The 24,658-nt window shown below is 53.2% G+C and overlaps 3 protein-coding genes across 4 annotated transcripts in view; 1 reads left to right on the top strand and 2 right to left on the bottom strand.

Moving 5' to 3' along the window:
* The first annotated feature begins 218 nt into the window (after window positions 1-218).
* TMEM170A (transmembrane protein 170A) lies at window positions 219-4,708 on the top strand. Its single transcript, XM_080351986.1, has 3 exons — window positions 219-372; window positions 469-639; window positions 1,251-4,708. The coding sequence occupies exons 1-3, from the start codon at window positions 252-254 to the stop codon at window positions 1,379-1,381; spliced, it is 423 nt and encodes a 140-aa protein (XP_080208112.1). The 5' UTR covers window positions 219-251; the 3' UTR covers window positions 1,382-4,708.
* A 646-nt stretch (window positions 4,709-5,354) lies between these two features.
* SLC12A3 (solute carrier family 12 member 3) lies at window positions 5,355-14,241 on the bottom strand (the record flags this gene model as incomplete). Of its 2 annotated transcripts, none has more annotated exons than XM_080351946.1 (26): window positions 5,355-5,496; window positions 5,786-5,853; window positions 5,965-6,100; window positions 6,187-6,273; window positions 6,572-6,683; window positions 6,875-6,976; window positions 7,141-7,221; window positions 7,408-7,490; window positions 7,657-7,763; window positions 7,941-8,081; window positions 8,616-8,727; window positions 9,151-9,250; window positions 9,328-9,483; window positions 9,590-9,691; window positions 9,784-9,907; window positions 10,151-10,258; window positions 10,831-10,985; window positions 11,327-11,411; window positions 11,674-11,804; window positions 12,047-12,158; window positions 12,350-12,460; window positions 12,687-12,826; window positions 12,960-13,055; window positions 13,222-13,297; window positions 13,554-13,700; window positions 13,942-14,241. In XM_080351946.1, the coding sequence occupies 26 exons, from the start codon at window positions 14,239-14,241 to the stop codon at window positions 5,355-5,357; spliced, it is 3,114 nt and encodes a 1,037-aa protein (XP_080208072.1). The 2 variants fall into 2 exon arrangements, with proteins under 2 accessions (XP_080208072.1, XP_080208073.1); XM_080351947.1 differs by having other exon boundaries at window positions 7,150-7,221.
* A 6,141-nt stretch (window positions 14,242-20,382) lies between these two features.
* NUP93 (nucleoporin 93) overlaps window positions 20,383-24,658 on the bottom strand; it is a gene marked incomplete at its 5' end in the record, with an annotated part of 71,637 nt that continues 67,361 nt past the window's right edge. Inside the window, one exon of the mRNA XM_080351923.1 lies at window positions 20,383-20,614. Within this exon, the coding sequence (XP_080208049.1) occupies window positions 20,504-20,614 (111 nt within the window). The 3' untranslated portion in view covers window positions 20,383-20,503. The remainder of the gene's footprint in view (window positions 20,615-24,658) is intronic.

Here is a 24,658-nt window from a genome sequence, read left to right as displayed (position 1 = left end):
TAGCACCGCCCCGCGCGCCGACGGGAGCTTCCGTTGCCAGGGTGCTCCCGGCATTCTTTGCGGCCGACCGCCGTTCCCATGGCAGCGTGGGGGGTGGGGACGGGGCGCGGAGGGCCGGACGCTCTCTGACGGGCGGCAATTGGCGGGGAGAACTGCCTGTCATCGTGCGACGTTTCCCATTGGCTGGAGCGGGCGGAAGGGGGCGGGCGGAAGAGCAGCCGGCGGATGGCGGCGGCGGAGCCGCTGAGGGGATGGAGGGCGGCGAGCCGGGCGGCGGCGGGGGCCTCCTGCAGCAGATCCTCAGCCTCCGCCTGGTGCCCCGCGTGGGCAACGGCACCACCACCTACTCCAGCCCGCTCTCCACCTTCCCAGGTACTTTCCCCGCCGCGGGGCCTGCTTGCAGCTGCGTCCTCCCGCCCCCGCCGCGCCGGAGGCCCCGAGCCCGCCTCACGGCCCTTCTCTCCACAGAGATGTGGTACGGCGTCTTCCTCTGGGCTCTCGTCTCCTCACTCTCCTTCCACGTCCCGGCCGCGTTGCTGGCGCTCTTCACGCTCAGGCACCACAAGTACGGCCGGTTCATGTCCGTGAGCCTGCTCCTCATGGGCATCGTGGGACCCAGCACCGCCGGCATCCTCACAAGTACGGTAGATGCTCGAAAATGCCGAGTGGGTGGCTCTGTAAGGATCAGAGGGTGCTTTCGGGAGGGCATGGAACCGCAGCATTCGCCAGGGTAGAGAGGAGATGTTTTGGCTATATTACCCCCGTTAGAAGAGTTTGACCATCCCACCCCTCGAGCTCTTTGATGGGGGTACCAAACGTGCCCATCAGGTGCAGAGTCAGCTGGGCTTTCAGGTTTCTGAGCACTTGGAGAAAAAACACTTATAGTTTTGGTGTTTGTGTCCAGAACTGGGTAATTCTTGCAGCCTGTGGGCTCTGCTGTAGAGGATCTTGTGATGAGAGTGAGTCTAAAACCACCCCAACCTCCACACCTTCTGGAGGCCTCGGCAATTTTACCACCAATTTACCCATTGCCACCAGCATGTTTGTTACTGGCTGAGGTTTGTCATGGTAAACGCTGTCTGACATTTCTGCCAGCGGGTGCACAGGAGTTCAGGACTCTGCCTCACAGGCCTCCCCTGTTCTCTGCCCCGGATCCTCTGAGACTTCCCCCTTCCTCCCTGTGGTACAACAGTGTCTGTCTTGCGGTACCTGTCACACATTCACGTTTCAGCTTTTTCCCCTCTCCGCAGGTGCTGCCATTGCTGGAGTTTACAGAGCTGCAGCGAAAAAAATGATTCCCTTTGAAGCCCTCATTTTAGGAGTGGGTCAGACGTTCTGCGTGGTGGTGGTTTCATTTCTACGCATTTTAGCCACTCTCTAGCTCTTCTTCAGATGCTGGAGATCACAAATCGAAGGAAAAGCAAAGGTTCTGTCGCCTGCACCGGCTCTGAAGCAAATCATGATGGACTGCGACTTGATATGTGCTTCTCCACTGGTTGAAGGATACGTGACAGCCTGCTCCTGCCTCTGGTGTGGCTTGAAATTAAGCTAAAATTTGCGATTTTTTTCGTTACTTTTTGGTAACATTAAGTGCCAAGTGAAGCTTTATTTCTCTGGAGGATGGGAAAAGGTCTTCCAGAGGAAGAGGCCCACGTATCTTTTACCAGTGATGAATTGTAGCAACAGGACGTGGTGAAGATGCGACACCGTCTGTTCTGGGGTAGCGGCAGCACTAGAGCGATGTGGTGTCTTCAGAGCTCACTTAATGCTTTGACCTCTTACTGCTTTTTTTGCAGTGAACCTGAAGCTCTTTTAATGTGAATATTTTAAATGAGAAACTTAATTTGTTTTCCTCCTGGCCCCAACGTCCTAACACCAGGTCTTGGTCATAGTGAGTTTGGGAGCAGCAAAAGGAAAAATCATTTAGATGGATGAAAGTGCAAATTAATGGCCAAGAGCTGTGACTATGAATGCTGCAGCAGGGGAAATAACCCATGTAAAAAGGATTGCTATTTTTGTGAATTTTATTAGGGTGAAGCTCTTGAGGCACTGTGCACCTTCTGCCTGAGAGGCGCAGCACAGCAGAATGGCTGCTGCCCACGCTGGGAACCCCCAGGGGGTGCGTGAGCATGTGCAGCTGCTTCTCAGGCTCTGAAGGAGATTCGTATATTTAAATTCTCTGTTCTCCTTTTACCTGCTGATCATGTTTAAGTGGGTGTGGCAGATTGGGGTGTCTTCACTGACGCACGAACGTTGCTGGCTGCTTTGGAGGCTGCGCTGGTGAGACCTGCACAGCTGGCACTGGGTTGTCGTGACCTGAAGTGGGGAGCACATCCTGGTTTTGGCATCCGACCTGCAGTGTGTGGGGTCCCAGGAGGAGATGCTGAGTCCTCTGGGAGTCCCAAGAGGAGCCTCCTGGTGCTTTCTGTGTCCATCAGGGATGAGCCATGTAAACACAGCCCCCAGCCAACCCTTACTGGCAGCAGGGTCTCCTCTAATGAATTCTTATCGTTTGTTTTCGGTGACTTTTAGGTAGCTCTCAGCTCTGGCCCGAAGCCGTGCCATGTGGCCGGGGCTCTCAGGTAGCTGGCTGGGCACTTTCTGGGGATTTGGTTTTTCAGGGCCCCTGGGGAAGCTGCGGTTGAATCCCAAGGATGTGGTGTGACCAGCTTGTGGCTTTCCGTGGTCCATGCTGACATCCACGTGGGCTGTCACGGGAAGGCACCATCTTTGTCCACCATCCCAGGACACTCATCCTGACAGTGTTTTTGCTGAACTCTGGTTTCCAAACCAGCTCACCTTTTGTACCTGCAACATTTCGTAAGGCCAGTTGTCTGCTAGGAACCCCATGTGCTCTGTGCTGAAACAACCCTCAACAGGGCCCTATGTTTATAATGAAAAAGAACTTCTCTCCATGTACTAACTTTTCTGGAGTGGTGTCTTGACGGCTGATGGCGAGAGGTGTTTTCCAGGAGCACTTACTGAGGTTACTCTAAATTCAGGGAATAAAGCTGTGCATTTTAGGAAAGACTTTAATGTGAATCCTTCTCCTTAGGTGTGTGAGGTCAGAGTGAACATATACTAAACCCTGGATCTTTGGAGTGCCCCATGTGCTGTGCTGCTTGTAGAGAGCTGGTCTTAGAGGAGGTTTCATGTTGGACATTAGGAAAAGGTTCTTCACCCAGAGGTGCTGGAGCATTGGAACAGGCTCCCAGGGAGGTGTCACAGCCCCAAGCCTGACAGTCTTCAAGAAACGAATGAACAACACCTGCAGACACATGGTGTGAATTTTGGGGTTGTCCTGTGCAGGGACAGAAGTTGGACTGGATGATCCTTGTGAGTCCCTCCCAGCTCAGGACATTCTGTGATTCTTACTGTGGCATCCCCCAGGGGAAGGCTACGCCTCTCCTCCCTCTTCACTTCTGCCCCCAGTGAAAAAGCAGGAACAATGACCTCTCTAGATGTCTTTCCCCTTCCCACTTTCTATTTCAAATGACTGCAGACAGGGTGTGTTCCTGGAGTGCCTGGTTTCATTCATGTTAATTATCCTGGATGGATTGGGACTTAGACTGGGCAGGTCTGGCCTTACCTTTCAGGTGATGCTAGAAATCAGTGTCCTGGGCACCCACCGAGCTCCCCCTGCTCTGGTGCCTGATGTCCCTCAGTAGCTGATTGCAACGGGGAAAGCGCTTTATCAGTGTGTCATGTGGTGCAGGATGAGGACAGTTCTGCAGTTAACGGGACAGGCAGGACACAAATCCAAGCTGTTAAGAGCTCAGAACAAATGAAAAAAAAAAATGCTCAGTAAAACCACTCAGTGCTGAGCAGACTGAAAACCTGTTTTCTACCCACTGTCATCTCCTAAAAGTCTGGGGTTTTTTTTGGGAGGGGGGAATCTGCTTCGCTTCAAGAGCTGGCAGCTTGGCCATTGCTTTGAAGTTGAGTGCTTGGAGCCAGTGGTACCTCTCTGTGCCCAGGAGCCCTGAACTTTTCAGGGAATTCATGCATAAGTGGTGAAGAATCAGCTGCTGACTTGTCTGGACAGGTATTAGTGCCGGAGGTGAGTTCTTTGTGCCACCTCGGTACTCGCAGAGAATCCTCCGCTCCCCTGGCTGCCTTCCTGCCCTCCCTGTCTGGTAAAATCAGCTCCAGACAGGGAGGAGGAGCAGTCTGAAGTCGATGCACGAGCTCCGTGACTGCTGGCAGATTCCTCCCCTCTCACCACAGCGTTTTAGTCTTCCCTTTGTGTTCTTTTATCCTAAATGAGGCGAGCAGAGGAATCCCTTCAGTTTGCAGCGGGTGTTGGTAGACTTTACTCAGTCAAACTTGTCAGAAGCTGCCAAGAGCTTGTAAAAATGTCAATGCTGAGGGTGTCCTGGGCCGGGCGGTGCTGTGAGCCCCTGGCCAGGAGTGTGGGTCAAGGGAACACTGTGCAGAGAAGCCACCTGCCCTGAAGAGATGTCGCTGCCCGAGCCGAAACTCCTGGCCCTGCTTTCTGTGTGCGAACGTCCTCTCTGCAGGGCTGGTTGAGGAACCTCCTGACTCCCTGTCCCACTAACGCCCGCAGCTGTTGTGAACAAATCTTTGTAAGATAGAGAACTCTGTACATTTTATTTTTCTACTGACACTTCTAATCCTGGTGGTGATTATCAGTAAATTGTGTAACAACCGAGGTGAAAGGAGTTGTGTGTTTCTGCTGCAGGATGACAAGGGGACCTGGCTTGTGCTTTTGGAAGTGAGCCTTGCTTCTGCCTCACACGGGGCAGGTTTCTCCCTCCCTGGGCAATCTGTGCTGGGAAACGTTGTGGTTCTGGGGGTTTATTGTGTCTCTCTCCATCAGGGCTGGACATGTGGCAGCAGCCAGGCACTGCAGACTGAGGTGACATCATGCTGCTGCTCGGCCATTGGGTATGGGAGTCCCCATCCCTGAGGGGAGGTGCAGGGTCCCCACAGCCCCAGGGCTCAGTGCTGACCCCTCAGGGTTGTTCTCGCCCCGGGGGTGGCTTTGCTGGGGCTGTGGGTCAGTCCCTACACATCACTTGGGCTCTCCTGGAAGGGCAGGGTCCCACTGTCCCTTGCTGCTCTCAGGATGGGACACCACATCTCACCTGCATGGCTCCAGCTAAACCCAGGGCTGGAGCAATACCTATGCTATGAGGCTTGTGTTATTTTATATCTATAAACAACCTACAAAGATTTAAACCAGGAAAAGAGTCTTTGTCAGAGAGTGGCAGCTGTGGGCGACCGGCATTTCCCAGGAGCTGGTGACAACAGGCCGCCCGGGCAAGTCTGCTATGGGGTCAAAACTGGCCTGAAAAACGCACATCCTGAGCCAGCAGTGATCCGCAGAGGCTTTATTGGCAGTAAAAGGTCAGCACGTTCTCCTGGTTCCCGCGGGTGAGGATGACAGGGGGTCTCAGGTCCTGCGAGAGGGTCTCCAGCCAGGCCATGTAGAGAGAGCTGGGGCAGCGACCCTTCCTGGCCACGGGCAGTGTGCTGCGGCCGCAGCGAGCACCGCGTCAGGCACAGCCGCCCAGGCCGAGCCCCCTCCTTACCCTCCTCTTGATCCCCCACTAATTTGCACAATATTTCCTTAAAAAGGGGCAACGTCACATCCTCCCCCTCAACAGGACCGGGGCTGGGCCCCTTGGTGCCCTCCAAGGGCTTTTCCGGGGGTGCTGCACCACCCAGCTGCAGTGCTGGGGTGTCTGTCTGGGACGTCCCTGCGCAGGGGAACATCCAGAGGGACCATTTCTATGGGACAAGGGTGTTTGCTGGCACCTACATGGCTATGAGTGCTGCGTCCCGCGAGTAATCCAGCAAAATCTCGTTCAGCCTCACTTGTCGGAGTGACTGCAGGGCAAAGAGGGTTGACAAATGCAGAACAGTTGTTTGCAGAAAGACTGAATTTTGTCTCAAAAGCACGAGACCCTTTGCAGGAGCTTCCCCCAGCACTGGTGCTACCTTGGCTCTGTTTTTGTTGACCTCCTCGTCTGAAATCTTCCAGGGACAGCCCTGCCTCATCTCGGCCACTGTGGCCTCGTCTTTAAAGCCGTCGTTCAGCCTGAAGGGAGCGATCAGGTCGTCGAACCTCTTGATGCTGCAAGACAAGCAGATGGTGCTGTGGAAGGGGGTCCAGGCGAGTTTGGAGGTCAGGGGGAGGCAAAAGAGTGGGGTGGTGGTTACTGCTCTGGTCGGGGTTTCTGGTTGATGTCAGGGAGGACATGGACCTCGTGGAAGCTGAGGCGGAACTTGCTCAGCAGTGAGACAATCCTGCCGGAGGGAAAAAAAGACACGTTTTCCAAAAACCAGCAGGGCACGGCAGCTCCGGCAGGGGCTGACCTGGCACGTCCCCTCTTTGCACCTGGGCCTTTCCCACCCCACAATCCCATTGATTTTTGGAGGAGCGAGGCAGAGCAACCAGGTTGGAGCCCACAGATCCTGTCACAGCAAAACCTGGGAGGGGTTTGGGGCAGGAGGGCAGCAGCTCCTGCCACTGGCCGGTGGGGACAGTGATGGTGGCCGCGTGGCTGTGAGTGGCTGCAGGGCACAAGCAGCTGCCATCACTTACGCCTTCCTCTCCTCGTCCATCCTGTTGATTTGCCCGCCAACAAACACCCGGATTTTGCACTTTCCCCACCGCTTCTTGCGCCCCAGGAGGTAGGGGATGAGCAGCGTGAGACCTGTCCCCAAAACACCCGATGGCAGATGCAGTGGTGGTGACCCCACGGGCTCACCAGTGCTGTCTCAACACCAGATGCCAGGGATGCCCTGGCACCATTTGGCAAGGACTGAGCCCTCCTGGAGGTGCTGGGGTTGCGTTAGCTGAACAGACAGATGGCAAAGAGCCGCAGCAGCCAGAGGTGAAGGTTACCTCCATCATCGAAGAGCCAGTAAATATCGATGGTTTTCTTGCCCTGCTCGCTCTGGAAGACGGTGTTTGCCTGCTGCTCGCCAGCCAAGGCGGTGGGGTCCGCTGCCAGGGCAAGAGGGCCCCGGTGTTGACAAGGGGCACTGCCAGCCCTGGGGAAAGGCACCGCTTCCTCCTGGCCCAGCCCTGCTCCCCGAAACCCACACCCCTGCAAACCTGGCCCCCAAAAATAATCTTTGGAGCTGGGGATGCTCTGGGCAGCCCCCAGCCCAACCAACCTGTGCCTGAGGCTGCTCTGCTGCTGGCACCGTTCTCCTTGGAGTGCTCGGCTGCCTCGAATGTGGGGTTCACTGGGCAGGGAGAAGAAGAGCACAAGCAGCAAAACAGTGCCCTGCTGTCCCCATCCCCTTCAGTCCCAGCCCTGGAGTGATGTCCCCATCAGGACTGTGACCTTCTTCTGGGGACACAGTGCTGGTTGGCACATCCTGCAACTCCAGCACATCTCTGAGCATCCCTGGCTGCCCAAAACTGCTTACCGTGAGCCTGCATCACTCGGGAAATGTTCAGCCCATCCTTCATCCTCATTAAGCAAATGCCGTACTTGAAATCAAAGGCGTCACTGGAAGGAGGGAGGAGAAGGCAGTTAACAGTGGCCGGCTCATGTCGGGTGGCGCTGCCAGCCCAGTGGACCCTGCACATGTGGCCACAACGTCCCCGCACCCAACGGTGGGGCCACCGCCAGGTGCCAGTGTCCCTCGGGGGCAGAGGAGCCAGCGTGGCCGTACTGCAGGATGCCCACGTAGTCCTCCAGGCTCTGCGGGGACGCCGTCTGCCAGTTCCTCTTGTAGCCCAGCACCAGAGTGTTGGGTCTCATCCTCCCAAGGCCAGCAGCCTACAGATAAATGTCCCCATGAGACCCTTCTGCAGGGACAGAGGGATGCAGGTGGTGTCAGTCCACAGGGGAGAGAAGCAAAAAAGGTGTTTGGAGGTTGGGGAGTGTGGTCAGAGCCTCCTGAGCAGTGACTGAAGAGGATGGGCCGTGACAGTCAATGGCTGGGGGTGGCTCTACCTGGATGAGCATTTGGACGCCACTTCTCAGATCCTCAGCCACCACGTCTGTGTAGAAAGCCTTGATCTTCCTCTTCATAAGCCACTTGGTGTGCCCGTCTGCCGTCAGCCGAGACTCCGGCATCTTCAGCTTCCGTGGACCCTGGGGGCAGCAAGGGCAGGGGTTCAGGCACCAGCGGCACCTTCCAGCTGGTGGTGTCACCACCAAGGATCTCCAGCTCCCCTCTTCCCAAATCATGGGCAAGACCTGTGTGTAACCGCTGCACACATGGGAGGTTGCAATCACAGCAACAAAACGACTGAATCTGGGAGTCAACAGCCAGCGCACACGATGCCAGCAGCCCCATGGCTGCGGATGAGCTGCTATTTGTGGCACCACATGTCCTAAATTGTTTTTGAGGCTCCAGGGCTGCCCTGTCTTCTGAGCAACCACCTCTTCCTACCACATCTTTGCTTTGGCAATTAATCAGCAAGGAGAAGCCATTAGCCCACAGGGACATCTCAGTACTTCATTAATATCACTTACCAAGCTGGAAAGGCTTCCAGACAAAACATTTCGTCATAAACAGGCACATTTCAATCCCCCCCCGAACACATCTGCACTTCCCAGCCCTCTGCCCACGGGTGGCTGGAGCCCCAAGGACAAAGAACCAGACAGTTTTTGCAAGTGACTCACGATCAGCACGTTGCCACAGACCATCAGGCTGAGGTTCTTGGTGAACGTCCCCACGAAGTCCACCAGGGCTGGGCGGAAATTGGGAGGGCCAGTCAGCACCAGGCACTGTGGTCTGCAGGCAGGGGGGAGAAGGGGGCGAAGGCTGGTACTGTGGGGGCACCGAGCCTCTCTGGAACAAACTGTGCCTCTTCTCCCATGCCTGGCCAGTGGCAGCTATAGGGAGCTTCTTCAGGATGAGACAAAACCATGTGATTGAGGGTCCAGCCTCACTCTTTGGTCTTTTTATATCTGATGAGGCCAATGTGTCTATATCTGCCTGGTGTGGAGAATGCCAGGTTTGCCCAGCTTCCCATCTCTGCCCACACGGCAGACGTGGGATTTTGGAGACAGTCCCATTTTGCTGGGGCTCCTCATTACCAAGGATGGTGGTGAGAATGTGGCCATGTGCATGTAGCATCCTGGGTTTGCTGGTGGCAGTGGCTGGCTCTGCGTCCCCCCTCCCTGCGTGCCCAGCACCGCGCCAAGCCGCCCTTGCCTGTAGTTCTTGATGTGCTCGTCCACTTCGCTCAGCCCCACCGAGTAGTTGAGGGCCATGTTGTACGAGCTGGCTTGCATGGAGGAGCCCCAGTTGACATCTAGGTGGGGAAGATGGATTAGCAACGGGGCCAGACACCTCCTGGAGCATCGCCGGTGCTGGGTTACTGCCACGCACCCGGCTTTTTGTAGAGGACGTATCCCAGGAGGAAGATGATGATGCCGAGGGCAATGAGGGCCGCCCACCAGGTCAGCAGGAACATGATCACCACTGAGATGGCGGCCCCGAAGAGCGCAGCCCACTTGCTGTAATACCGAAAGGAGGGTCGCCAGCCTGCACGAAATACAGACAGCGGCCGCTGCCGGGACGGGGAGCCGGACGGGGAGCCGCAGGGCACAGCACAGCACAGCACAGCACGGCACAGCACGGCACAGCCCACCTGGGGAGTTGGTGATGGAGGCGTGGAAGCAGCTGAAGTTGATGAGGGCATAGGAGCAGAGGAAGAAGTTGGAGATGATGGGGGCGATGGCATTGAGCTCAGCTGCAGAGGAGGTGGAGAGTGAGTCATCCGTGGTGGGGACTGAGCTCACCTGGCGGCGGGCGTGGGAGGGCACTGGGGTGGTGAGCACCTACCGATGAGGATGAAGCCAACGGCGATGACATAGGTGAGCATGTAGCCGCGGATGGGCTCACTGTTCCTCCCATAGCCTTTCCCAAAGAAGCCTATGAGAGGGTAGAGCTGGTCCCTGCAGAGACACTGTGGGGAGAGACACACGGGACAGTGGCTTCACCGAGGACATGGGGTGACAGTGCCATGGTGGCTCTTACACCCGCAAGAGCAGAGGCCGAACCGGCCTTGTGCCTTCACTTATGGCAGCATCATCCTCGCTCCAGGGCTGCTCATGGCCACAAATCCCCGCAGCGCTGAGTGCGCCCAGGAGCATCACCCACTGCCAGGGATGGGATGGGAGCTGGGGACGTGGATACAGCATCCTCTCACCTGGAAGACTTTGGGGGCTGAGACGAGGCAGGCCAGCGCCGAGGAGAGGGTAGCGCCGAAGATCCCCGCTGTGATGAGGGGGCCAAATCCGGACACCATGCTCATACTCTGCCCCAAAACCAGGCAGGTCAGGAGCCCTGGCACCCCCAGCACCAACCTCCACTCTGGTCCTAAGGGATTTCCAGCCCCTGGACCCCATCCTGCTACACTCAGAGCTTTTCCATTGACTTTATTCAGGCAGCAAAGTGCAGCTGTGTCCAAAAGCAATCCAAAAGAATTGTGTCCAGTGAATCGTAGAATTATTTTGGTTGGAAGAGACCCTCAAGATCATTGAGTCCAACCGTTAACCCAACACCATCACTAAACCATATACCTAAGAACCTCATCTACGTGTCTTTTAAACCCCTCCAGGGACGGTAACTCCACCACTTGCCTGGGCAGCCTGTTCCAATGCCTGATAGCTCTTTCCGGGGAGAAATTTTTCCTAATATCCAATCTAAACCTTGCCTGGGGCAACTTGAGGCCATTTCCTCTTGTCCTACCAAGGAAGACGTGCTCCCTGCTGCATCCCAGGTGCTTTAATGACGTAGGTGCCTCCTGGGATGCCAGGAAACCCACCCCTTGCAGCACAAACCCGACCAGGAGCGCGAAGCGGGATGGGTGATGGCCCCAGGCAGCACCTGGTAGTAGTTGCTGAGCCCGTATCGGCAGCTCTGCCGCTGGGCGCAGGCGGTGAAGTTCCAGCCGAAGGCGCAGGCCAGCCCCTCGCAGCTCGGCGAGCCCACGGCCATGCTGTCGTTCAGGCTGCCCGAGGCGTCCCGGACCACGCAGGCGCCTGGGGGACACACAGCCCCCTCAGCGCCCGCTCCCCTCCAGCCTCCGGCACAGCTGGAGCGGGGTTGGCATCTCTCTGCTGTTTCACACAACCCATCCCCACGTTCTGCTGCCTGGGACACCCCCCAAGTCCCTGCTCTGGGGCTGCCCCACTGCACGGTGGCTGTGAGCAATGCCATGAGCTGCTTTGCCCACCCAGGAGGACTTTACCCCCAGTGAGGTTTGGCATCTGCAGCGCTCGCCCCAGGGTGTCACTACCAGCTCCCACCACATGCATCCTCCCAGGCCACCCATTTCAGGGGACAAGGTCCCATCCAGCTGACCCAACGATGTGCCGCTTACCGATGGTAGCAGAAAGTGCCAGGTATGACATGGTGGTCCAGAAGATGGCCATCAAGGTGCCCTTGGGGATGGCCACAGCAGGATCCTGCCCAAGGGAATCACAGAGAGATGTAAAACAGCTTTTCCAGCAGCAGCGCTAAAATGGCATTTTAACTGCGGCTGCTGTAGGAGAAGAATTGTAATTTATTGCAACACAAAGCTGCAGAGCATCTCATGGCTGAGCCTTCCACAAAGCTTCCAGAAGAAATAAAACAGAGTCTAAAAGTCAGATCAAAATAAACACCCTGGGGAAAACAGAGCCTGAGCCCTGAGAAATGCCGACTCAGGCAGCAATAGTCAAAACCCACCTTCAGGTCACCCGAAATGTTGGCCCCAGCCAGGATGCCGGTTGCCGATGGGAAGAAAATTGAAAACAAGCTGAAGAAGGAGCCTTCGGGTCCGCGCCAGTTGGGCACGAAGTTCTGGGCAAAGATGTCAGCTGGGGAGGAAGCAGAGGAGAAGCATTTGGGGCCTTCCAACCGCCTTTCTCCTGGCATCTCAGCACTAGATGGAGGCACATCACTCATGGTGGGTGACCCATGGGAGGAAGACATCATGCTTCCAATGACATCTTCCAGCAAAGAGCACTTTCCCATAGCAAACTTCTCGCCCAACAAAGAGCGGGGCTCCAGCGATGTGCTTGGACCTGTTGAGCGTGACCCCAACCTGTGGTGGACCCACCTCGGTAGCTGAAGAAGCCCTTTGATTGCTTCTCGGCAGTAGCCGGGATCACCGTCCCCACCAGATAATTTATGAAGGAAACCAAGATGACCAGGAAAAACAGTATCTGTGCCTGCCAGAGCGGAAAGAGCTGGCTGAGTGACTGGGGTTTGGGCACTGAGAGGCTGAAAAACTCATTAGGAGAAACCCTTGCCTGTTTTTGGGGAGCTAAGGGCATCCTCCACTCCTTGGATGCCCAGTGGGCAGCAGGGACAGCTCTTGCCAGCCCAAGGGAAGAAGGTGAGCGTGAGAATTGAGTGTTACCTTGGCCTCCCACTCCATGCCGGCCAGGGAGATGCCCAGCAGCACCGTCACGGTGACAACCCCGATGATGCGGATGTCGTTGGTGGGGTCCACGATGAGGGAGTTGTGCTCCTGGGGAGGGGGTACCATCCACAATGTGCAAATAACCCTTTGCCTTACCAAACGACCGGGATTGCCACAAGGTTTAGCAGCTGGGGTTGATTATTGGTGGCCCAATGTTATCACAGATGTTGATAATTAATACAGCTTGTGCAGGGAGGAGGTGAAGGTGGAGGAGGTGAGGATGGAGGAGGTGGGGGGGACAGGACCCAGAGGACACACTGAGCTGCTTTCTTACCTGCAGCAGGTCCCGGACAGTTTCGGCGAAGCCCACCGTGTGCATGGCCACGGCCACGGCATTGGCGAAGGCAAAGATCAGCCCGATGGAGCCGCCCAGCTCCGGCCCGAGACTCCGCGAGATGAGGAAGTAGGTGCCCCCTGAGGTGACAGGAACACCCTGGGTGTTGATGGCCTCCCACACACATTTTTGGGGCCCTCCTGCACCACACAACATGTGCCAGGAGTCCACATATGCAGGGCAGCCCCAGGGTGGCTGGAGGGCACACGCTACCTGACTTGACTTTGCCGTTGGTGGATATGGCGGAGATGGACAAGCCGGTGATGGTGGTCACCGTCACGGACATCAGGATGATGAGCCATGTCAGGGCTGTGGGCAGAGGGAACTGCTTTCTTCCTGCATCCCCTCCAGCCCCACAGACCCCCCTGCACCACCCCACTCTCGATGCTGCCAGCATTTCCACCCCCTCCTGGGTGCTGTGGGCCACAGTGAGCCTGGTGCCACCGTCCTGCCCGCGATGTGCCGTGGCACCCACCAATTCCAGCCTGGGCAGTGATCCAGGGCAAGCGCAAGTAGAGGATGACTCCCCAGATGTTCAGCATGCAGCGGATCTGGGGGGACAGAGAGAGGGACCGGCCATCAGCGTGTGGGCACCGGGGGTTGGCTGGGGCCACACTGGCTCTCCTGCTCCTCTGAGTGTAAACCAGCCCAACACGGAGGGCAGGGAGCTGTTCAGAGTGCAGACACTTGTGAAAAAAATATACATACACATTGGGAAAAATGTGATTATGAGGGGCAAACGCACCCTGCCCCTGCTTGCAGGGGTGGAAGGACAAGAGAATGCTCCATGGGACAAGTCGCACTCACCATCACACCCTTCACCCACCCGAAGCGGACGGGCTCTGGCGCGGGGGCTTTGCCCGGCTCCCCCGTCGGCTCCTCCAGCCCGGCCTCCATCAGGCCATTGCTGCGCTGCGGGTCGGACACCGGCACGTGGAGGCGGCCCGGGTCGGGCTGCAGGGACAACGGGGACACAGGTGAGGGCGGGCAGGGCTGGAGGCAGCCAGTCATCCCCAGGGGGGAGAGCTCTGGCTGGGTGCACAGCTGGGAACAGCTGGATTATCCCTCCGGCTTCACAGTGGGTTCATTCTTGGGATGCGTGCATCAGCACAGCATCAAGAAGCGGGTGACATGGTGCCATGAACACACCGTGGGGACCAGGGGATGCTGATGACACGGCCAAACCCAGCCTTACCTTGAGGATGGAGTGCAGGTCCGCCAGTGAGGGCCTGCCCCTCCTGCCATCGCCCACCCCTTTGCTGTTGGCATAGTGCTCGTAGGCGGGCACCACGTCCACCGTGTTATAGCCGAAGGTCCTGGTGCAGAAGGTGCTGCTGGAGAGGTGGGTGGGGTGGGCGCTGTCACAGCCGGACCCCTCGGCGGGTGCGTAGGGACCCCGGCCGCCCTCATCCGTGCCCACGAGGGTGCTGATGGTGAAGCGGCCGCTGCAGCGGGACAGGGTGATGGGCAGCTCTGGGACAGGCAGCTCGGCCATGGCCCCTGCGCAGGTCCCCGCTGGCAGTGCCTGCCGGGCGACGGATGGGGTGGAGAGGGGCTCAGTGGCTTTATACCCAGCAAAAGCGGAGCGAGGCGACTGGCACCCACCCACCACCATTGCTAACGGGGGAAAAGACTTGGCTTGAACCACCCCGAGCTGGTCAGGGGGAAAAAAATAGCCAGAAGGGATATCAAAACCGCTATAATCGGTATCACTGACTCACAGTGTTAGATGGAGGTGGCGATAACGGATTTGAGATTAAGTCCCAAGGACAGATCGGCAGAGAAATGCAGTGCTGAGTTTGCCTCCGGCCCTGACCAGGGAACGTTCAGTTCCCACTGGGATTTATGATGGGAAATGGCAGCAAACTCCCACACACACTCGCCCTTCCCTGGGATACTGCCGAGACCCGGCAGATCCCGTAAATCATCTCAGCCAGCCTCCGAGGTGCTGTCTGTGGCACTGAGCTGTGCTGGAGGCAGGAAGGAAAACAGCCGCTTTTCCTCACAGTGAAACCAGGAGAGAGGGGACAGTGTGACACTGAGGGATGGGAGGGATGTCCCTGCCCAGGATCTGGTGCTGAGGGGCTGGGAAGGGGCTGGAGGCACCAGGGGACATGGAGAAGCAGCAGACACTGCCCCTCTGTGCCTGCCCATGGCTGAGGCTGGCAGCAGAGACACCCCTGGTCCCAGAGACCCCGTCCCCTCCCAAACTGAACGCTCAGGGTTCAAAACTCCCCCAAACCCCATCAGCCACTTAACCCCTTCCCCACACCACACAAAACAGGAGCTGAGACTGCTCAGCATTCACCATACAGTATGGGCAGGTGAGGATGGGGGAGGGACGGGCATCTTTTATACCTCTGCAGCCCCGTGTCACATGTGCCCTTAAAAGCAGTTACAGATAAGATCGGCGAAGACAGCTAATAAGGCAGGCAATAAAATTTGCAGGCCCAGTCTGCTTTGCAAGTTAATGGAAAATTGGGGCTGCCTGCCCTGCTGCCTCTGGCTGTCTTTTGCATTCATGCACAGATTTTAACCGGGTTTTCGAGGACTTGCTCAGCCCCCTTGTGTTGTTTGTGCACCGACAGACACTGTCCTCAGTTGCACAAGCTGCACCCAGGCCAGCGCACAGCTGCCCACCCGGGAGCTGACGGCCGGCAGCCCTGTTCGCACCCGCGGGCTCAGCGCTCCCAGTGCCAACACAGCGCACCGGCAGCGCCGCTGCCCCTCCTGACCCTCCTGACACCGGTGTGAGCAACATTAACAAAAAACGGGTGTTTTTACATAACTGAGGACCTGGCGCTCGACCCCAGCAGGAGGGAAGGACCGAGAGACATCGGACTATGAATCTTTAGTGTAAAACACAGTCTCTTCCCGGAATATATACTGATACCTGTATACATACTGATACCTGTATTTACAAGTTAATTCAGGTGGAAGGACCGAGAGACATCGGACTATGAATCCTTAATGTAAAACATAGTCTCTTCCTGAAATATATACTGATACCTGTACACATACTGACACCTGTATTTACAAGTTAATTCAAGTGGAAGGGTATTGTATGTAAACTGAGGCAGGTGAGGGGTAGTCTGTAAACCCTGAAGCACCCAGCCAATGGGGAACAAAGGAAGGAAATTGCGGCCAGGATTTTGGGGGGATATAATCAGGGGCTTTTTGCCCTATTATGTGTGCCAACCTTTAGGTAGAACACCTGGTGTTGCAATATCATTATTAAAAAAAAAAAATTGCTTTGCTGAGAGATCCTGCCTGAGCCTTTTATATTTGCAAAATAATTGTCTCCTACACCAGGTTTTGTGAACAGGGAGAATGGTGAGATGGGGTTGAGGAAAAATCTTCACTCCAGCACCTCCTGCAACAGTCCCACACAGGGCTGAGCAGTTTCCACTCCCAAACCAACAGAAGCAGCAGCAGACTCAGGCCCAGCAGAAATGGTTTTATTTTAGAACCTCATTACTTCATTAAAAAACGCTAACCTGCCCAAACTAGCACAAATCACAGAGGTTCTTAAACAGGGGAGGGGGTCTCTCTTTAACAGTGCGGTCAGAGATGCTCAGGGAGAGCCACGAAGAGTCCCGATGCTGGGTGAAGAGCGAAGTGAGTGGTATGATGCAACCCTGGTGTAGTGAAATAGCCGGATAGTAGGATGCGCTTGTCGTCGGCCTGATTCACAACACCAGCTGCAGCACCAATACCGGGGCCGTCCGGCGCTGGGAGCTGCCAGGAGAGCTTTGGGGCACGTCCCTCCAACCCCTCCGCTCACACAGTGAAGAGGTGCCGAGGTGCTTCTGCAGGACTTCCCTCACTTCCAGCTCATCCCCTGCTTCATTTTGTCTGTTAAATACACCAAATACACCTGCATCGAGTTAAGCTGAGAATGGTTCAATCAATGCTTTACATATGGCTTCTTTTAAGTTTGCCAGAGCACTATATTCCAACAGGCCTTACGTGAACGTTTAATTGCCCCATTTCCATCCCGTGGAAGATGGAACCTTCTGCCCTGGGTGACACAGGCCACGGGAATGACACGGGGGCTCAGCAAACCCGCGCTGCCCAGCAGGACTCAGTGTCTCGGCGCTGCAGGGAAGGAAGGCTGGGGAGAGAACACAGATGGTTACACGGGCGACTGCCGGCAGCCTGCCATGATGGAGCCAAAGGGATCATCTCCCACCCTCCTCCAAACACCATTTCCAGCCCTCCCAACTTCAGACCCAGTCAGGAACAGGACAGAAACTTGGACCTTGATCATCAGACGACATGCAGACTGTGAAGCTTTAAGAGGTGCTACACTGGTAGTGCAGCACTCGTGGATGTTTTGCCACCGATGGGCTGTGCAAATCATGGAAAAAGGACCTGGAGGCTCAGCCCAACACTGCTGTACCGTACCGGGACTGACCATCACATGCTCCCAGGACAAACTCCTTTTCACTCTTTCCTTGAGTCGTCTCTAGCAACACAAGCATGAGCTGGATGGGACTCAAAGCAGTGAGCCTCCCTAAGGGTGCATCTCATCTACCTGGAGGATCTTTATTGCTGAGGATTAGTCCTGGAGTAGGAAAAAGCAGATGGAATTATCCTAAATTTAATCTGCAGTATTCATCTGTACCTTTGTCTTGTATCAAGGGCCAGAGCTCCACTGACTTGGAGAAGATTTATCAGTTCATACTAACAATAAATTCAGCTCAGATGACTGTCCACAGCTCTGCTGCAAACCATGCCTGGTGAACTACAAGCACAAGCTTGTTCAGAGGTTGCTGCACACTACCGCAATTTCCAGTGCGACCTGTGCGAGGCAAGAGAAGCCCTTTGCACATGAGGAACACGGAGGGAGCTCCCGCTGTGTCCCCGACAGCATCACGCTGTTAGAACAAGCACTACTCCCTGCTGTAAAGGGAGCGCTCAGTAACACCACCTTTGAGCAGGCTGCTCGAAACACAATGTAAGAATTTAGTGACACCCCAAAAAGCCCCTCTGGCAGATAAAATATTTAGAAAACCAAGGCTAAGCCTGCACAGCAGTAAAGTAGGAGCACAAATGTACAAAGGGTTATGAACTCTGCTCTAGCAGCAGCAGGTCTGCTGGTCAGAAACCCAAGGGAGCAGAACCAGGTTGTTCTCTCCAGCAGAACAAGCGTGGGGTGGAGAGAAAACAGTGACATCTGGAAAACCACGGGGGTGCCTGATTCAGCAAAGCACCAGTATGTGCATCAGCATCTACCTCAATGCGGCAAAGCCCTTAAGGTTGTGCAGAGGGGAGCCAGGTTTGCCAAAGCCAGGCCTAGGCACGGAACTGGAACCTGCTGCTCTCGGGAATGCGGCAAGATGGATGGGCTGCAGCATTCACAACCTGCACAGGAGCAAGAAGAAATCACAGGACAATCAACAATTGAATTCCAACTGTCTGTGGCACCTTCCATTACACCCACAACCTCTCTTGTCTGAACCAGGGCTGGGCCTCACCTTTCCAGGGTTAGTCTCTGGGGTTTATTTCCTTTATCTGTGCATCACAGAAGGACCATCTTAGCTTTTCCAAAGTGTGAAATAATTCAGTTTCTGCGTAGCTTAGAAGACACCAGAGGCTGGAGTCACACCAGCTGAGCACCAAGGCAGCTAACTCGCCACAGCCATCGATTTTCCCTTTTACTGACACCTATGAAGGCTGAGAAGCACCGAAAAGTGTCTGCTACAGCCGTCCTCAAAGGGCAGACAGAAAAAAAGGCAACTCGCGGTTTTTGAAAGGTTCATAGGTTTGACATCAGAAACATGCCAGTGAGGCAGCACAATAGCTCAGCTGAGCAGGGGATGGGCAACAGGCAGGAGAATAAGGTCCTGCAAATGGCAGCGGTAAGAGGGGAACGCCAAAGGACGCCCGTCCCTGTGTGAAAGGTGGAGGGAGAGGGAATTCCAGCGGGGAACTGGCCTTCGCCCTTCCAAACAGACCCGAGCAGACACTGTCCCTCTCCTGCTCAGGTCAGCGGTTGCCCCAGGACAGGTACAGCCCCGCCAGCCTCTTGGTACGTGAGGTGGTTTGATGCGAGGAGTAACCTGGGGACAGGGGACGAGTGCCAGCAAGAAAAATGCAGGAAGAGGGTTTATCCTGCAGGACTATATGCGGGGCAACCCTGGCCCAAGTAATAATGTCTGCAAGTGTCAGGAAAGGTGCCTTGCTCTGCCACCTGCTTTTTGGATGAATTTTCAACTGAGACGTACTAAGAAGCATTCCCACATAAATACACCAGAAATGTTAATAACTAATAAAGCTTTCCATACTCACTCACCTCTTTGACATTCTGTCAGGTAATTCAATTCTGCCTCCCTAAGCAACTCTTTAAGAACTCACCAGATCCCTTTTGCTTAAAAGGTGTTGTCCAGGTCTCTCTTGGCCTTCAGCTGAAACCATCTCGAACACGCTGCAGGACCCTCAGTCCCAGACACAGTCCCAGCTCTGTTGCTGGGAGCCCCAGCAGCCAGTTTGCCAATGCCACAAGACACAGGTTTGGGTGGCGTGGCAAGCCATCCCCTCGCTGCCTGTCCAAAAGCTTGACAAAATTTACACTACAACATTTCTGGTGGAAAAAATAATTAGGAAATTGTCATCAAGTCAGTCAAATATCCCTCTATGCCATCAAACTTATATATTGCAAAATGGAGATTGTCTTCCACAACAGCGATAAACATGCAAAGGTTGAAATCCACCCCTACGTTTTGTTCCTTGTTCTGTATCCAGAACTCCACGTGTTCCCATGTCCCAGTAACACAGAGGGCAGTGGTGCAGAAGGACATGTGTGTAGGGAGCAGTAAGAGGAACCACCAACATTCCTCCCATTTCATTTCAAAAATAGGCAGCTATATGAAAGAGAAAAGCTTAAACTATAACATGCTCCCTGGGCTTTCACACTCATTTAATTGTAGCTCCAAATATTTAAAGCTAACCATTTTTTAATGCCCCTTGCTTCAACAGGACCCAGGTTTCCCACTAAACTAACAGAAATATCCACCCACACCCAATGCATCCGCACTTGGACTTCTCTGCTCAGCTTCCCAACTTCTGGTGACCTCAGTACAGGATCATTTTGAACTCAACTGTATAAAAATCCACATGTCGATCACAAAAATCCCTCCTACCGAAATGTACCTGTTTCCAAACTCAGCTGCTCCCGCAAAAGCTTCAGTGGAGCCCCAGGGTTTCCAGAGGTGTGTACACCTGAGACACCGACCCGAGTTTAAATCTCGTTAAGCCTAAATGAGTCTCTGCAGCATACAGAGCTCATGTGCACATCAACACACACACCACACAAGACATTATGGACTGACAGCAGCACATCACACGTGTGAAGAATCAAACAGATTTGCAACATTTAACATGCATTCAAAAAAACAAACAAACAAAACTCCTAAAATTCCCAAGGTGGATGTTCAGGAAGCATTAAAGTTCTTCTGCATTTCTGCTATAAAATTGCTCGTTTACCTCCCTACTGCAGAACTATGACTTCTTTCTCCAAGTGGCCCATTAACTCATTAAGAATGATTTCCTAAATATAAACCAATTTAAAGTAAAATTAATAAAAACATAAAACCACAAAAAACAGTGAAAATGAAAATGTCAAAAACAAATAGAAAATCAAAGAAATTTATTTCCATCAACAAAAATACAGAATACAAAACGATACTGGTCCCACCCTCTGAGCGTGGCAAAGACAGCAGGGGCTGCCGCGACCCTGAGCAAGAGCTTCTCTGCTAGTTCATCAGGACCTCCATCTGCACCAGCCTCGCGTTCGTGTCTCCCGATGTTCTGTACGGGATCATTCCAGCAAACGTTATCAGCGCACGAGCTTGGGATCGAAGTTGCTAAAAGAACCAAAAACATAAAGTCCAGTTACTTTAGGATCAAAGCACCCACAAGGAAAGTGGAGTTAAGACACCAGTGGAACACTCGCCTTTCAAACAAGCAAATGTAATCTTTATTTCTCAGAGCTGCTCTCTGGATAATGTATCTTTCCATATGGAAGGAAATCCAACCATTTCCTTTTTCAGCCATTAAAAATATGCCAATCTACCCTTTTGCTTTAAAAAACCAGCCCATTTATTAAAAATCACCCAAGAAAAAACATTTTCAGCCAAATGGGGCGCTGCAGTACTGCAGCAATCTTGTAATTTCTGCTTGAAGTGGGCTTTGCCAAGGCAACAGGACCCTTTCCAATCTTGAGAAATATAAAGTTGACCCTGAAATACAGGATTCATATTGTCCAGGTACAAGCACCAGCAACAAAGCGGTGGTGCCACAGCCACTTGGAGATCTCGCACGTCACCTACAACACACCAGCATCCTCAGAGGCTCATCATTCCGTGACACGACAAAAGCAGATGTGCCGAGCACATTGAGACCTTTGCCTGAAGTAACCAAACCCCTTCCTGTGTACCACAAGGCTACGTAACAGCTGAAGGAATTTAGGAATAATTTGTTTCATTCGTTAAAACTGTTAGTAAATTGAGAGGAAAATCATTTTGATAACTAGTAAAGCTCAGGAGAAAACAGAAAGTCTGCATCTTTATGGAAAGCTGTGCAGACTGATTGCTTGGATTGCTCATAGTGTTTTATTCTTAAACATGAAGCATCTCTAAATTCCTGTACTAGAAGATCCCGCTGTTCAAATCTTCCTTTAATCTACTGACTATAGGAAAGCTGCAGCAGCTCTGGTTGCTGTGGGCGTGCAGCAGGACAGCAGCACATACAAACGGAGAAGTGACCCAAGCCTGTTACATGGCTGGAACAGTTGCAAGCACCATCCCCAATGACCATCTGGTTAATTTTAACCCCTATTTCAGGCTGATGTTAAACCAGCTGTTTAATGGTAACACAGGAACTCTGGAAGCCACTAATGGAAAAGTCAGATGCTCATCAGTTTGTTTCGAGACGCTGTCTAAACGCTACTGCTTCAGCTGTGCAAAAAACCTCCGACTCTACACACAGGACAGGAAAGTAAGTTTTCTTTAGCACCGAGATCACAGCTGTTTAATTTTGTTTCCATTACCCCATCTGAAGGAAAGCCGTTACTGCCTACACAAAACCCGCTGGCCGGGCTGACACTGAGGGCAGTGTTCCCGTCTGGCGCTGTATTTCTGTCTGGCTGAGGATGGACAAACAGCCGGAGCTGTGGGAGGCGACTGCTCCCTCCTTCTGAGGAACGGCAGCATCTGCGGGGCTCTGGAGTAAGCAGCAAAACCAAGACTGACCCAGTTCCTAAAAGCTCCCAGGACAGTTTCCCCAGCTGTTAATTACCCCCTAGTTAACACCAATCTATCAGCTACTTAACAAGGTAGCCTGGAAATTAATCGTTCAGTTCCAGCTATGGTCACAACGCTTCTTCTAGTCTGCTTCCAAATCTGTTACAGCGAGGTCGTGTAGTTATACCTGACCTGCTATGTTTCAGTGGAGGTCAAAAGAGGTGATACATGACAAAAAAAAGGCATTTAAAGGTGTCTGACTCTTTGGAATTCAAATATTAAGAGGGAGAAAGTCTTATTGTGACTTAAGAAAGGCTTAGGACCAGTGCGAGCTACTGTTCCCTTTACCTGTTCGACAGCAGTGACACTAGAGCTGGTCTATTTTTAAAAATCAAAACAAGCAAGCAGCAATACTTCAGGAAGAATGATCGAAGGTTTGCAGAGGTTAAGAGCGGCCTGGAGGTCTAGATGTTCTATTGGTGGTAATTACTTAATGAATGTTAAAGTCACTTGCAATTTAAAATAAAAATAAATAAATAAAAAGAATTCCATTCCTTTCATGACCTAATTTTCCCGCCAAGATAATGCCCTTGGGCTGCTCCAGTGAGTTTGCCCCCCTGGCTCGGGGTGGGGAGCGTGTGACATTGCTGTTGTGCACTCACGGCATCTGGGTCAGGGCTGCACCGCAGCCGCCGTTTCCAGCCCTGCAGCCTGCAACCACTGCCTGAAATCCAACCAAACGGATCAGGCCAAGCGGGACAGGACTTTGCTCCCTCATTCCCCAACTAATTAATGTATATACATTGAAAAGAAAAAAAAAAAAAGACTCAAAACACAGTTTGGGTAATTCCATTCTGAAATAAACAAAACCCCAGTTCTGACTCTGAACTTGATGAGCTCTAAATAAAGGCCATTTTGTCTCCAAAGTGGGACAAGAGAGGTTCTAGCAGAGAGAATCACTGGGTTGAGGGCTCCAGAGCTACTGCTCCCTCTCCATCCCATCCGTGCTGTCAAGTCCACGCTGTTCCTGTCAAAGCCCCTCTGCTCCCTGCCCGGTACCGCAGGACCCTGCTTTGGGCAGTCAGCGCTTGGCACCTGGGGGAAAATTCAAGACCCACATGTTCCTATGCTGGGAGACTCTGTTCCCGGCTACATGAAATAAGCCTCAGACTTACGAACAGCTGCTATCCTCTGTTTTCAAACTCTTCTGAGGAACAGAGGGATCTGAATGTCTGCTCTGACAGATCTAGAGAAAATCCAGGGATTTCAAACACCTATTCAAGGAAAGGTCATTTTTTGCTCACACTGTCTACTGGGCAATATGCTGAGATTGTTAAAGCTCCTGGAACATCCACAGTGTTAGTGACTTCGCCTGATGTTTGCTTCCCCACGGAAGAAGGAAAAGCTGCCTTTCTCCCAGGGAAGTTCAAAAGAAAAATTGTTGCCAAGCTCTGTCCACAGAGGTTCGTATCTGCTGTCTCTGTCCAGGTGAATGGAGGAAATGTTGCTGAAGAAACCCCTTCTCTTCTCACATTTGAAATGACCTCATTTCTTCTCCCCTCTAAAATCCCTGAGTTGCTTCCCAGACAGGGAAACTGGAGTGATCTAGATTCTCTGCTTCCACAGCCTTAGAGGAAATCGTTCAGGGTAAGAAAAACAGGGAAAACATGCTGAAGCTGTTCTTACCCTGCCTTCCATGTGTCCGTGTCTGGTGTTTTTCTGTGCATGCAAATCATAAAGGCAGTCAGAAGCTACACGGCTGTAGATTTTTTTCATTTAGCTAATCCTACATTAGGAGATTTAACATTCCCTCTGACATTACAGTCACACAGCTGTTCTCTTATCGCCTCCCTGACTGCAGAGGCAGCAGGCACTTGTCCCCTCTGATGGTTAAGCAAAGCTTTTATTATCCATAGCAGCCAGAGATCCATGACTTGGAAACCCTGTGCCTTGAGCACCAACACCCTGCTGCTATCAGATCCCACTACAAGGCCAGAAGCTCAATTAAGAAAACTTGAAGCCTGAAAAAAAACCCAACAACTTTCAAGGGTTTTTAAGCAAGGTCAGCTGATCTCCACAACTCTAACAGCATGAGAGCGCAGCACAGTTACTGAATGCGCTCATGCTGCTAACAGGCACGCTGTTGATACACTACAATGTTGTGGTGGCTTCTCTAAATGAACTCACCAGCAAAGCTGCTGATGCCATCACCAATCAGCCCAACAATCTGTGGTGGGCCATGCTCAGGGCATTTATACCAAGATGACACCCGACAGCAATACATCCCTACAGAGATGGTAAACACTTCTATGTAAGGCACAAAAGGAAACTGCAAAATCAAAATAACCGGCTCACTTGGAAAGAAAGGAGCTAAGGCTGTTTGCTCAGTGCCAACCTTGACCAACACAAAGAGCAGGTACCAGCTTGCTTTAGCCTGGGAATTCTTTGCACATGCAGAATTTAAGGTGGGAGAAGCCTAAGTACCATCTGTCCTTCTCCAGTGTTGCCCATTTAGAGTGCAAGTGCAGCTGCAAGGCAGGATCCCACAGCTCACACACAGAACGCACTCCAAAGACAAAAACCGTATCATCACTTGAGCCTTTCATGAGCCTGATGTAATTTAGAAATGCCACTACAACTTTTACCAATATTGAAATTCACAGACCA

This window comes from Nesoenas mayeri, assembly GCF_963082525.1.
Source record: "Nesoenas mayeri genome assembly, chromosome: 12".
In the NCBI taxonomy this organism is placed as follows: Eukaryota; Metazoa; Chordata; class Aves; order Columbiformes; family Columbidae; genus Nesoenas; species Nesoenas mayeri.
Note: the sequence above shows the minus strand (reverse complement) of the source record. Positions and strands in the feature narration are given on the sequence as shown.

Bases quoted from the DNA above. Each gene is read 5' to 3' on its own strand.
- TMEM170A (XM_080351986.1), top strand. From the start codon at position 252: ATGGAGGGCGGCGAGCCGGGCGGCGGCGGGGGCCTCCTGCAGCAGATC. The intron at 373-468 runs GTACTTTCCCCG...TTCTCTCCACAG, and splicing joins CCCGCTCTCCACCTTCCCAG to AGATGTGGTACGGCGTCTTC. The intron at 640-1,250 runs GTACGGTAGATG...CCCTCTCCGCAG, and splicing joins CACCGCCGGCATCCTCACAA to GTGCTGCCATTGCTGGAGTT.